At 43.4% G+C, this 14,974-nt stretch overlaps 1 protein-coding gene across 2 annotated transcripts in view; it reads right to left on the bottom strand.

Moving 5' to 3' along the window:
* Positions 1 to 11,481, bottom strand: part of LOC147725947 (uncharacterized) — a 142,864-nt gene extending 131,383 nt beyond the window's left edge. For both annotated transcript variants that reach the window (XM_086960072.1, XM_086960073.1), the window contains exon 1: positions 11,379 to 11,481. In XM_086960072.1, coding sequence (XP_086816198.1) covers positions 11,379 to 11,391 — 13 coding nt within the window. In that variant the 5' untranslated portion in view covers positions 11,392 to 11,481. The remainder of the gene's footprint in view (positions 1 to 11,378) is intronic.
* Between the last annotated feature and the right edge of the window lie 3,493 nt (positions 11,482 to 14,974).

Here is a 14,974-nt window from a genome sequence, read left to right as displayed (position 1 = left end):
AACACACACACACACACACACACACACTAACACGCACACTAACACGCACACTAACACGCACACTAACACGCACACTAACACGCACACTAACACGCACACACATACACACACACACACACACTAACACGCACACTAACACGCACACTAACACGCACACTAACACGCCCACTAACACGCCCACTAACACGCTCACACACACACACACACACACACACACACACACACACACACACACACACGCACACTAACACGCACACTAACACGCCCACACTAACACACACACACACTTTATATTGCAGTATTATGCCGCTAATTGTACTTGTTTTCTCTTGCACCCCTGCACACATGTCACTTTATTCTTATGTATCTTGACGTCTGCTCCGTTTGCTACCTCATGTATTTTGTTTGCTCACAAAAGGTCACTTTTGCCAATTTGTTTTGCAGTATTATCCTTGTACCTGTGTATTGTACCCTTTTGTAACTTGCTACACGTCACTTTTCTCTTGTAACACACTGTTTTGCTACCTCATGTATTTTGTTTGCTCACAATTGTCACTTTTACCTCATGTATCTTATCGTCTGCTTTTGTTTTTTTCAACATTTGTAATTTTTCTGTTCCTTTTGTGAAGCGCTCTGACGCCTTCGGGTAAAGTCCGCGCTATATAAAAGCGCATAAATAAATGTAACTTACACAAGACTGCTGTGCAAGGCCCTCCCGTCAGTGATGAGTTGGTGCAGGCCTTGCGCAGCAGCCCCGGCGAAGCACTCAGCCGCCATGCCGCCGCTGACCCGAGGGATCCACGTGGGCTGTTTGGGAATGCCCCAGGACCCTGCAGAGGACCAGCACGACCCCGGAGACAGCCTCACAACACCCCCGAGCAGCGCCATCTGCAAGCGGTTCGGGGGCATTTTAGAAAAAAAAAGCGGCAAAACCCGGGCCACGGAGGCCCCGGGACACACAGAGCCAGCCCCACAACACCCCCGAGCAGCGCCTTGTGCAAGCTGGCTCTGGGGCATTTTTAGAAAAAAATGCAACACAGAGCGGCATTCGGGGCCCTGAGCCCCAGGACACCAGGACCCTCGCACCCCCTGAGCAGCGCCTGCCGCAAGCGGGCTCTTGGGGCATTTGTTTGTAAAATAAAATAAGCAGCTCAAGGGCCCCAGGAGCCACGGGGACACCAGGAACACATCACCCGCCCCCTCCTCCCCCCCCGAGCAGCACCATGGAGAAGCGGGCTCAGGGGCTTATTTTAAAAGGGCCTCATACCCCTAAACCCCAGGACCATGGAGCCCACTCCCAGAGCCCACTCAGCACCACGCATACTGAAGGACCCCATGCAGACTCTCTTTTAAGGATCCAGACCCATACTTCACACCCTCAAAACAACGGTTTGGTGAGTACAACAATGCATTATTTATTTTCATATGTATGCAATGTATATTATTTAAAGACCCTCTGGTAAGCTTGCAATACCAACACCTCAAAGCCTTTAACATTTATTAGCATTAAATGTTCAGCATCCTGGTAAAATGTTTCTATGCTCTGTAAAATACACGTTTCCCCCTCTGCATGTACCCTCCTAAGGCCTACAACATTATGCCCCTTAAATACAAACCCTGCAAACTCTGCGCCAGCCCAACAACACCTCCTCTATTAACATTAAATACATACACACATAGCTTTAAACTCAAACCTTCAACATCACCTTTATTCTTTTTAAATACATTTACATTACATTTCACGTCTTGTAAAAAACTTCATTGGTACCATTATTCACATTAAACATGTTGCAGCGCCTTAAACATTAACAGTTTACAAAGTACTATTTAGCATTTTCAAAACTACAGTTTTGTATACTTTAAATACCACATACACATACATCCTTGCGCCATGCTTTATTTACCTTTCTTAAATTGTCACAGGCGGCTTCAATTTGGGAGAAGTTGCTCAGGTCCATTCTGGCCTTAAGATCCAAGGGTTGGCGCTGGGACTCCACGACAATCCACTCACTCCCCAAGGGTGTTGAAGGGTTTGTTGGTGCAGAAATCCTCAAAGTGCAGCAAAAAAAAAAACAATCCACGCCAGGCAATCCCAAAGGTTTCTTGACTTGGTTGTTGGTGAAGGAGTCCACAAGGTGCAGCAAAAAGCAATCCACGCCAGTCGCTCCCAGAGTTTTTTGAATGGGTGTTTGGCAGTGTTCCTTAAGGGGCTCTTGATATCTATTGCAATAGTAATACAAAGAATGGGTGTTTGGCAGTGTTCCTTAAGGGGCCTTTTTATACCTGTCCATGCATGCTAGTTAGAAGCCCCCACACCCTTTATGACTTGAGCGGTTTTAGAACAATGTCATGGGGGTCTTTGGACTGGGAACTTTTTTTCTATCCTTGTACATTATGCTGTATACATCTGTTACTTACACTCATGGTCTATCTGTGCTGAGCCCGTGCTGGGGTGGCCATCGCAAACATATCTAAATCTTCTAGACATTTTTATAATGGGCCTCATATGTTAAAGCTGTTTGGTCCTGCTCCTGGGAAGTGGGGACCCCCGGGAACAGGCTCTTGTCCCAGCACTAAACCCATCACATGTCATCTTTGCAGCCAGAGTCATCAAGTTTGGGCCTAAACTGACATCTTTCCAGCCAGAGTCATCAAGTTTGGGCCTAAACTGTCACAATTCCTGCCAGCATGTCACGTATGGGACCAGGGGCTTTGGGGGTGTGTGAATTACATCCTAACAGTTGGCACCCTGTTTCAGGTTCTCATGGGAAGATTTGCCACTACACGACATCTGTCTTTTTCAACATCTCAAAGCACAGGGTGGGAATGGTTTATTATTTTATAACAGGCCCAAGCCTCCCTGGGAAAAGTGAACATGGTTGGTGCTTTTTAAAACAGCCTATGTGTTTCCCAACAACTACATTTTAAAAGCTCCCCTTTTACAAACAGTTACTTCTACAGAAAGATCCTTTTTTTCAAACATAAAAAACACCTCCCACACAACACCTCCCACACCCTGGGCTGTGGACTCAGGCCTGCTCAGCAGTTGTTCAGCCTACAGCTGTCTGCAACCCCCAGTTTTAAACATGCAGACATTTCCACCCTACATGCACACACTTTTCTTATACACTTTTAAACATAACTGTTACTTCTTGAGAATATCCCAACATGTCACCCCTTTTAAAACCAGGCCTGTTTCAGGCCAACAGCCTGCACCCAGGCCCTGTCAAAATTTAAGGCCAGGGTTTCCAGCCAGAGATGTCAAATTTCCCGTGACTAGAGCTGTCATATTTAAGACTAGACCCATCACATTTCCGGCTAGGAATCCTGGCCGGAAGTGTCAAATTTAAGGCCAGGTTTGAAGTGAAGGTATCACTTCCTACTACTCACTTTACATACATGCTGCACTGTACAGCACACATATTAAGAGTGAAAAGTATTAAACTATGTCTAAGCAGAATATCTTTCAGTGGAAGAGTACCTTCCTTGTGCAAAACCTATGCTTGCCAGAACACACACCCTTGTTCAAGGTCAAGTGCGTGTGTTGGCTCATGTTAGCGTAAAGTGTGGAAACACAAGGAGAGAAGAAAACCGCACCAAATCTTATATTCACCATAATTTATTAGATGTTGTGCTGTTCTTCTCTCTACTTTTCATGCAACACAGCACAACTTTGGTTGCTTGCTGCATTACATGAACAGTGAGTAAATTTGCCTCATAATCTCTGCACATTTTACAGCAGCCTTTCTTACTGTGTGTGATATATATATATAATACAGAATCTTGCATATTTCCAGAGCTTTCAGTCGCAGGCTGGGACAGCGTAGCGCTATAAATACAGACAGGGCACAAGTCCTAAGAAAAGAAGTGGGGGGGACTAACCAGGTCAGGCAGTATGCAAGTGAAATCATCACACGTGGCATTACATCGCTTGATAAAAAAGAGGTAGGGGAGGTGCACAGCACAATTTGCGTGCGTAAAGATCAGCAAAAAATTGAAGGGTAGGGTGCACCTCAGGTAACGTATCCAGCCTAGTACGTCGTCCAGTAATGGCAAATAAGTGCACTTATTTGCCATCACATCGCTTGACGTGACGAAGCTTGATATTGTACCTCACTGGATGTGACATCACAAGAAGTGACACCAGATATTAAAACCTCATACATGTTTATCAGGTATATAAAATACATTTCAGCACATTATGTGAGCTGGCATTGAAGTTGTGCAAAAAAAGTGGCGCAACACAGTTGCAAAATCTGGGCCTCAACTAATGTATATATTTTTTTTAACCCATTCATAAAGAAATTGGTAACAAGGAGAAGCATGGCAGTAGATCTATTCTCCTTTATTGGTTGCAATGTCTGCATTTTAAAATATGTGATTGGGTTAAGGCATTTGCTTTAAAGGTGCCCAGTAAATTTCAGGGAATAGTAATAATGTTGAGATAACTCTGGGGGTGAACGCGTTTGTTCGAGATCTCTGTGTTTTGTGAAGTCCCAGGCTTAAATCAAAGTAGCATAGCTGGATAATTTGTCTTCTGCAAAGCACATCAGTAACATGCAGATGACAGATTTTGATTTTATGTAGGTAGTAAAGTGGGTTACTGCTTTTAACACAGAGATACTTTTGTTACCTGCAGATCATAAATTGTAATCCTTCTAATAGACTACAGTGAGGTATGAAGGACATGTGACTCCTACATCTTGTAACCCTCACTGTCTCGTGTAACTCATCTTGTCCATTGATTAACACATCACATGATTTATTGCCAGGGTATAATGTGTATGTTACGTAAAGAGTTATGACACCCTGCATTGTGCTACGTAGCTATATAAAAGAAATTAAATCGTGCTATTGGAATTGTTATTTGTGTAAATACTGGGGCAAACAAACACATCGGACATTCTTACGGTGCATGCATCTCTTATATACAGGGACTGAAGAAAGGCAAAACTGCCTCTCTTTAGTACCTGTGAAGAGATATCAAGGTGGCTGCCTTTGTTTCTCCTGTGTCGCATTTACATTTAAGTGTGAGGTTCCAGGGCACCTCCAGTCAGGATATACAAACTAAAGGAGGCCTGATGGCCCCTTAACTTTGGCCCAGCTGGAGGTGGAAAAAAAGACCCCTCGCTGCCTGTACATCGCTGCTGGGAATGGAAAGCAGGCAACATGCAGGCGCTGCTGAACCTATCCCGGTGTCTGAAAATTACACAGGGACACTAACATATTTGTGTGGGGCCCAACTTCTTGGCAGGGGCGACGGTGTCCACCCTGTGAAAATAGCGGGTGGACGCTGTGTACCTGTGTGAACCCTCGACTCGTGCCCTGAATGCAGATCACTATACTAGCATGGCCAAACCAGGATTCAGTTGTGTGGCTGTCTGGTTACAGACACAGACATCTGCAGTGACTCTATTATCAAAGCCAGCTTTCATAGCCTAAAATAATGCATTTATTCACAGACTATTTTGACATTTCCTTTTAAATTAAGGTATGCTGTATCTTTTGGCTGAAGATGAAAGAGACGCAAAACAGTTGCAGAATATTTTGTGTCTATGGCCACAGCAACATTACACTGGGGATCATACCGCCTGATTCATCAATCTTTTTTGCGCTCGCAAAGGGACAGATTCTGAAAATCTGGCCCTTTGCGAGTGCAAATTTTGCATTTGGGATTCATCATCCCAAATGCAAAAATCGCTATTTAGAGACTCGCAAATTTGCGAGGAATAGCATTTAAGGAATCTCTATAAGAGATTCCTTAAATGCTATTCTTGAAACATTTTAAAATTGCGAATTCGCAAATTTCGGCCGCTATTTACCGCGAGGTCAAACCTCGTGGTAAATAGCGAAAACTTAGAAAAATGCTTTTAAAAGCATTTTTCTAAGTTGCATGTTACACACACACACATGTCCTTCGGACATGTGTGTGTGTGACATCTGTGTAATTTAACATTTCAGGGGTGTTACAGGGTGTCCTTTGTACACCCCTGCACCCTTGAAATCGCAATCTCATTTGCGATTAGCTAATTGCTAATCGCAAATAAGGAATGACTCCCCATGCATTCCTATGGGCCTTTCGGCCCATAGGAATGAATGGGGAGTTATTCCTTATTTGCGATAAGCAATTAGCTAATCGCAAATAAGGAATCAGTAGGACTCGCAAAAAATATTGCGAATCCTACATGAATCCCGTTTTGCGAGTCTGAAATAGCGATTCCTTATGATTCGCTATTTCAGACTCGCAAAACCTCCCCTTGATGAATCAGGCTAATAGTTCCCACAGTTTTTAATGCACTTCAAATACTTTCCACATATTATGGGGCTGTCATTTAGGCCCACATCTCCATTGCAGTCCAGTCCAGTATAGATCGGATAAAGATTTGAGTGCGTCATGGAAGCTACAGCAGCTAGGGCCAAGACACACAACGGAGCACTTTTAGCCCAATGGGCGTTTCCCCTGAGTGGATAGTTGTAGTACTTGCATTTAATGTAACTTTTATTAGTAACACCACATTGTACCAGATGCTACAGTACCACACAAAGCCAGCAGAGGATGCTGGAGGATGTGGAATGCACGAAGATAATTTGCAGGGAATGATCGCTAATTGGCAAACCTTGGCAGTGACTTTTTTGTGCTGTGCTCCGAAAGGGGCAGCCCTGGGCAGCCTCTTTCCCATCTAATGGGCCTCTTAGTTGGGGATGGAGGTACGGCCAGACTGGCCGTTGCGGGCACCGGGCGTTTCCCCAGTGGGCCACCAGAGTGGGGGCCGGTTTTAGGCCCCTGGGTGCCGTTTTTGTTACCAGGGGTCGGCAATATCAGCCCACTGTAACAAAATCGTCCGAAACCGGCCCAAGCAAACATCTCAGCTGCACCCTCCTCCCCCCAAGGGGGCCTGACCGAGCAGGTTGCCAGGGCCAGTTTCGGTTCCCAGTCTGGCCCTGGGTAGAGGGGGGGCAGCGTGCGATGCAGTTAGTTTCAGAATGCGATGAATTGTGTGTTGAATGGGATCTGCCCAATGTGTTTTGTAAAGGGGGATCCTTCGTGCTCGTGTGGTGGGTGCTTCGAATTCTAGACTCCCTGGTGCCCACGGTAAAGCGCCTTGCTGATCTTAGCCTTGCCGGGACTAATGCTAACAGCCTTTCTTTTATCATTTACTTGGGATCAGAGACAGAGAAATGTATGGCATGCCGAATTCAGGATGGGTTTCTGATCCCCAGTCCTTTCTCCAGAGAGCTTTTCTTTTCAATCTTTTCCGCAGAGCGATTTTGTTGTTGTTGTAGTTTTACATAGCGCAAACACCACCCGAAGGTATCAGAGCACTTAACACGAGCACCAGTTGTGTTACAGACGGAAACCTTCATTTTTAGGCACGGAGGATTAAAATTGGCCCAGAATCACAGGGTGTTTGAAAAAAAAGCTGCCTGGTTGCAATACAAGAGAGAGGCACGTTTTGTATCGTTGTAGCACCCAAGAACACTGAGGGGCTTATCTACACGCTCAGTGCACCACCGGAACGTCACTTTTTATGATATTCTAGCAGTCCACGGGGCTTACCCACATCTACAAGGCCAAGTAAAGCCACCCTGAGGGTTGCCTCACACTGCCCCGGGAAGCATGCCATGGGCATTGCGGTGGGTGTTCGCACTCAACACCCACCGTTTTTGGCACATTTCCAGATTTACAACAAAGTGTAAATCTGGGAATGCTTCAAAACCCTGTGCCACCCAGGGATGGTGTGAGGGTTGTTTTTGTGAAGGAAGGGGTCCCTTCATAATGCACTTTATATCACAGTTTGGATTGTCAGTGTGACGTGGCCTTTTTTTTAATCAACCTTTATTGGGAATGTTTAAATATTGTTTATCTGGGTGCCTGAAATCATGAAAACGTTGTAGTTTGAATAATGAGAATTATATTGTGCAAATTAAGGTGCTACGAGAACACTCAATGGGTATTTACCTCTGAAATGTGAATGTTCTTGTCCTGACACTTGAAGCCAGTCCAGGGTCACATTGGCATTTTACCCTGTCCAACTTCTAGTTTCACGTTTCCCACTAATCACAGGTTTAATTATCAAGAGACTTATCATTCCTGGTGGATTAAAGTTTAACCTTAGGGAGGCTGAGTTATTAGTCTTTTCAGGAACTAAAAGAGGGGAGTGAAGAGAGACAAAGGAAGGAGATGGAGGGATTTCATGGGAGGGATAGTAGAGAAGGAGGCTGAATAGAAAAGATGAGAAGAGGGTGGGAGAGAAAGCAGAGTGAAAAGAAGACAAAAAGACAAAGGAAAGTAAAATTGGAGAAGCAGAGATGGAGTGAGATTGTAGGTGGAAGGGGAAGTCTCAAGAGAGGGATCGTAAAGAGAGGAAAGGTAGGATGAGAGAAGAGAGAGACATAACAGAGAGATAAAAGGATAAAAGGAATAAAGGTGGAAAGCAAAACGGAGAAGAGAAAGGCAACAAATCGAGAAGAATATGTGTCAGAAAGAAGGAGTCGTGAGTAGTGGAGAGTGCCTCACTGGTTTCCTGGTCTGTAACAGCAAAGGACGTGGGGCTATTCTTTACGAAGCAGTATCTCGGCTCCCTTGCAGCCCAGCCTGATTCAGAGGTGAGTGGCATTGGAGACGCATATGACTTCTGGAAGAAGGGGTAACTTCTGGAGTAAATCCACCAGTGGAGTTTCCTTCACCATCGGGATAGTATGAAATGCAGGGGCGGCTCCTCCGACAAGGCGGGGGAGCGTCGCCCCACTGTTAAAGACAGAAAGTGAGAAATAAAATGATAATAAAACACTTTTATTATCATTTTATTTTTATTGACTTGGCCGAATTTGCTGGAGTTTGCAACTCTAGGGTGGGCGGGGCCAGGTCGCAGAGACATCAGCAGGCGGAGGAGGAGTAGTGGCCACTGAAAGTGCCCATGTCGCTTTGGCTGTATGTATGCAGCTGGCCAAACCGACATGCGCACTTGGATATCTCCAGGCTATTCATTGGAGATATCTGCAGGGCTCAGGCAGGGGCATAACACAGGCCCCGCACCCCCCGCGGTGTGGGGGGGCCCCTAGCTGCGGGGGGCACCCTCAGCACAGTACTCAGAGCTCTGGATTAAATCCGGAGCTGCGGTCCCTTCGTGTACCTTACAGAGGGGCCCCCTCAACTTTCGTTACACCACTAGGCTCAGGAGCGCCGGCTCCCTGTCCTTACTGGAACCTGAATCCGGCCAGCTCAGCCCAATCCCTGTTCTTCTCTCGTGTTGGGAGTAATAGCATGAGAGAAGTGCTGGGATTACGTGGTGAGCTGGGAGCCTGTGCTCATGGGAACTGCAGTGCCGGGAGCAGAGGCGCAGCGCGGGAGAGCATAAGATAAGTATATATATATATATATATATTCTATATATATTTATTTATTTTTGTGCTGCTCACGCATTGCCCCACCACATAGAATGGGCAGCAGCAACATCTGATTAAATTAAATGAAAACAAATATAATAAAGTGCAGGAAACCAATAGGTGTCAAAACGCTTACCAAGAAGACAACAATCCTAACAGAGACAAGACAAGCACTACAGGCGAAGTCTACAGAGAGAAGAGCCACGTTTTAAGATGTTTTCTAAACAGAGAAAAATAAGCTGCTTCTAAAATATGAGAAGACACAGTGGTGAGCAAAAATAACACTGACGGATTCTCCCCCGGTTTTAGTGCTACCTGCCGAAATGCGAGGTTGTGTCATTACATTCTGCAGATGGGTTATTTCAGATAATTATGGGGCATATTAGTAAAAAGCTTGTTAAAATTATTGCCGTTTTAGTGGCAGGAAACAGCCGCTAAAGCGGCAATAATGGGCTTGATAATATGCGCTATAGAATTCCAATAGAAGCCCAGGTTAGATGTGCAGGACATCTAACCTAGGCTTCTATTGGAATTCTATAGCGTATATTATTAAGCCCGTTATCGCAGCTTTAGCAGCAGTTTCCTGCCGCTAAAACAGTGATAACTTTAACGGGCTTCTTGCTAATATGGCCCTAAATTACTTGTTTGTTCTACTGGCTTAAATATGTCACTCAGTGTCACTAAAAGGTCCTGAAGTGTGACTCATAAATGCCAGCTCTAAAAGTATGAAAATGTGACAGAAATATAAAAACAAAACTTGGCAGCTCTGAGCTTTTGTAATGGATAATTTGGATCTTGAATCACTGCTGTATTTATCTATGTTGCAGCATTTTTAAGTGACCACATGCTGTGCGGTTTTGTGCAATGCCTCCATTTCTCCTGTGCATGTAACTGCCCTGCCGTGCTTTGATCTTTCATTGGATGAAAGGGCTCCATCGAGGTTTGACCACACCGCTGGAGTCTGACTCTCGCTCGTGATTGCTCCTGAATATGGGGAGTGGACATCCGGGTTGTGGTCGTAGGTGTCAGCGACTTGCACGTTGTGAGTGCGCTAAATACGTTTCACCAGAAAACAAGGGGCAGATTTACAAGCCCCTTGCGCTGCCAGTATGTACATTTTTGTGATGCACTGGCAGCACATTACCCTGCCCCATATTTACAAGGACAGAAAAAGCCACACAGGGTGGCTTTTCTTGTCCTTGTAAATATGGCCCCTTTACACGCAGCTCTGTGCGTTGAAGGGGCGTTCCATGGGAGTTGCTGTGGGTGTTCCCAAGCATGGAACCAGACACATTTCCCGATTTACAAGGAATCATAAACATGGAAATGCGTCAGTATGCTATGTCACCCTAGGGGTGGCGTAGCAAGGCGCAACAAGTAGAAATCTTTCATTTCTCCTCGTTTTTTTCCTCTTTCAAAGCGCGCTGCATTATACAGCCCACACTGAAAGAGGAAACTGCCTGCAGTGATTGTTTTCCTGCAAGAAGGTCCCCCTTTCTGCAGAAAAAAACATCTCCCCACGGGGCAGACATCCTTGCACCAAGGTGCAAGGGTGCCCACGCCAGCGTATGGCAGCTGTTTGTGCGCCAGCGCAGGGAAAAGCACAGGAATATTGTAAATATGTTGCATTTCTGTCTTCCGAAAGTGCCGCAGCGTGGTGCAGCCAGAGGCTTGCGGTGGCACCTTCTTGTAATTCTTGTAAATCTGCCCCACTGCCTTTTGCACAAACGTCCTTGCAGATCAGCCAGAGTAAAAATGCCAGATTTCGATAAATCTTGGTAGCTTTTTCTATTAGGGTTAGGAAGGGGGAATTGATCAGTAAAAAATGCAACGACCGAGGAAAACCTATATTTAATGGGCAATGTTTTGGTTAGCTTTCGTGCACCGAGTGGATTATGAAGCAGTATGCAACTCAAAGTGAACTTTAATTTCCAAGGCTTCATGAAAAAGAAGTAAAAATCAGAAAAGAGATGGTGAATGTATAGGTTTACCTTGTCTTGCCATGTTGCGTGTGGAGCTGGCAGGCTTCTTTCTCAGACCTTTCTTTCCAGGCAGGCGCAGGGCAGTTACCGAGAGGAGGCACTAGAGGAGGAAAGGTGCCGATTAGACCGGGGAGGATGCATTTAAGAAGAATTATTGGAGCCTGTGCAAATAATCCATATATTAAAAATGTCAATAACATGAGCTGAACAGCCCACAGCCCTGGGGCAGACGCATGTGGTTAGATGCTACCATGAGCCAAGTCACTGCGGACTGTAAGCTTCCGCCACTGGGTGTCGCTCACAGCCCTTTCCAGTGCGCCTCTGAATGGGTCTGAAAATTAGTAAATCAGGGCCATGGTAACAAAATGTGGCAAAGAAAAAAAAAACCATGGCAACGTTAACAAGAGTGACATTGGCTGCTACCATTTTCATTTCAAAATGCTTGTACTGTCATAGTTTTTGTCAAACTTTATTTTTAAGAGAGTTCCCAGGCCCTCGACAATTTAAAGAAAAAAAAATACATTGGCTAAAAGCAAAAATATTTTCTGGTCTACAAAAGCATACATAGCGATAGTGGTCCTCGGCACTGAGGCAAACTACTTTGTAAGTGGCTGCGCACCTCGTAAAGAGCAGCCTGACCGACCACTCACACTGAAGTCAGCCAATGGCCGAAGCGGGTCGACCCTGTGCCCCGGAACAACAGGTGAAGAGTGCTGGAAAAAAAAAAAAAACTATTTGTACCTATAATTAAGGCTCCCTGCTTTCTGATTTTACAGATTTTTACAGATAAATACAGACAGAAAACTTTTTATTTTCTTGTCTGTCTTTATTTTTAAATGTGGATAAAAACGAAAGTTTGGTGCTTTTTAAGTGATTCTAAATACACTTTGTCATGACTGTCAGGCCAATAACTGCGTGGATCGATAGGTAAGGGGTTAAAAAGAAAGGAATTTTAGTAAAGAGGCTTAAACAGCTGTAGATATGCACACGGCTGATACAGAAATGTGCATATTTTCATATAAGTCCCTTGATGTACCTTCTGCAGGTGTTCCTATCATTGAAGCCTGACAGGCATTCAAGTATGACTGCATATTTATTGGAAAAATAAATGTGGAAATATACTAGTTTCAGCTTTACTTTTTCACGAAACCCATAATAAATATGGATAAATACACATAAAGTTGACAAAAAATAAATATGGATAAATACAGATGGAAATGACGGAAAAATAAAACCATAAAACCGGGAGCCCTACCTATATATATATATATATATATATATATATATATATATATATATATATATTCACTGGAAAAACCATAGGTTATAGACCATATATAGTTAGGAATTAGCATTTACAAAACCTTATTTTACTCACACAAAACCATTGAAATTCGCATATATAGTTAGTTGCACTAACTATATATCGCGCACTCGCAATCCACTGATGATGATGTCACATATTACATCATTCAATTACATGGTCAGTGATATCACTCATGACATCACTGATGACAACATCCAGTTACTGTATATTTCTTTAAAGTTAAAATATGTCTTACATATTGAAGAATGAGTGGATGTATAAGTGTCTGGATGAAGGATTTAGTAGGTGCATGACTAACTGCATGAGAGCGTAATTAAATGTGTCTCACTGAGTGCATGGGTTAGTGACTAAACTGTCCTAATTTGTGCATCATTATATCTGTTGTTCTGTAAACTGCTGCATGTGTTGATCAGTAGCTATATGATTAACTATATGGGTTATTGATTGGTTGATCAAGTATTTGTATGGGAGAGTGACTGTGTGTGTGGGTGGCTGGGAGGTGTGTGACTAAGTGCATAGATGTGTGAGCAGTTGATTCAGTAGATGTATGGGTTCAAAACTGCATGTGGTAACAGCTGTATGGGTGGTTGACTGTGTGCATGTGTGTATTGGTGAGTGAATGGATATCTCAGTGCTACATGTCAAAGTAAGTACAAATGTAAAACACAGTACATGTGAGAGTTGACATATGTAAATAACTGTGTATAAGAGCCAGTGAATGTGTGAGTGGCTGTATGGTTCATTGTAAACTTGTATCAGTGATTGTATAAGAGAGTAAATATATATTAGAATATGTTTGAATAAGTAAGGTGTGTATAACTGTATAGTTGAGGAAATGGAGGTGTGATTGATTCTTTGCATGACTGACTAGGTGTATGAGTAACTCCATGGATGAGTGACAGTTTGTGAGTGTCTCTTTACACTGAGTGTATCTAAGTTTATATTAGAGTCTGAAGATGTTCATAGTATTATCACATGAATGATGTCATCAGTGATGTTATCTTTGATGTCATTTGAGTTGTCATCAGTGATGTCATGAGTGATATCACTGACCATGTTATTGAATGATGTAATATGTGACATCATCAGCAGTGGATTGCGGGTGCGCGATATATAGTTAGTGCAACTAACTATATATGCAAATTTCAATGGTTTAGTGTGAGTAAAATAAGGTTTTGTAAATGCTAATTCCTAACTATATATGGTCTATAACCTATAGTTTTTTCAGTGAATTTACAAGTTTTTGTAAATGCTAATTCCTAACTATATATGGTCTATAACCTATGGTTTTTTCAGTGAATTTTCAAGGTTTTGTAAATGCTAATTCCTAACTATATTTGTTATATAACCTATGGTTTTTTCAGTGAATTTCAATGGTTTTTTAATAGCAAATATCTTAAGCTGTAAAATGTATTCTTCTTTTAAAAGAAAAATATATTTTATATGTATTTAATATAAAACATTTTTGTATACAGTTTTTTTTACTTACATCCACTGGGCTCACAGGTATGCTGATAACAGAAATGTACACAACCTCAATTTACAAAATGTGGAAATGAACTGGATTGGCCAGAGAAGATTGGATGTCATCAATTGTTTCCAACATGCGTTACAACATGCAAGACATCTACAGAGGAGATGGTGTGCACTTCTCTGATGAGGGGAATAGAATATTCCTCCTGAATTTCAGACTGTGCATTGGAACCTACTTGTAGGTACCTAAATCAGCCACAGAACCCAAAAGCTCTTTTCAGAGCTACCCTACCTCTGATCATTCAAAACGTTTATCTTTTTCTATCTTTTTTCACTATTTTTCACCAAAGTACGCTCCCGGTACGCTTACCGGTGCGCGTACCAAGCGCTCCTCCTGCGTTTTTTTTTTTTGCCTATATGAGCGTCCTAAGCCCCCCTCAGAAAACCTAGAGGGTCAGGAAGTGTCTTCCGTGCCCCCTTCTACCCATTCCCAACATTGTTTGCCCTCCATCTTGTGTCTCGACGCTACCGAAATACAAAATGGAGGACTCCCGTAACGCTTCCGGTACGCGTACCGGGGCGCGCACCGGTAAGCGCTCGCTAAAAAAAGGTGGGAAAGTAATTTACAGAAAAACCACTGGAGACACTTTCATCAAATATAGAATAGGCCCTACTACATAACAGTCCCTTCCATTTACCCAAATTTGGTGGTATTCCATTGAGCCATTTGGGCTGTAGACCTGTCTAAATATCCTGAGGTAAATTACATGACAAAAACACATAGGAAACTGTTTGAATTTTCAAC

Source organism: Lissotriton vulgaris, chromosome 3_1, assembly GCF_964263255.1.
Source record: "Lissotriton vulgaris chromosome 3_1, aLisVul1.2, whole genome shotgun sequence".
NCBI classification, from domain to species: domain Eukaryota; kingdom Metazoa; phylum Chordata; class Amphibia; order Caudata; family Salamandridae; genus Lissotriton; species Lissotriton vulgaris.
The sequence above is the reverse complement of the archived record's forward strand: the minus strand, read 5'-3'. Positions and strand labels throughout refer to the sequence as shown.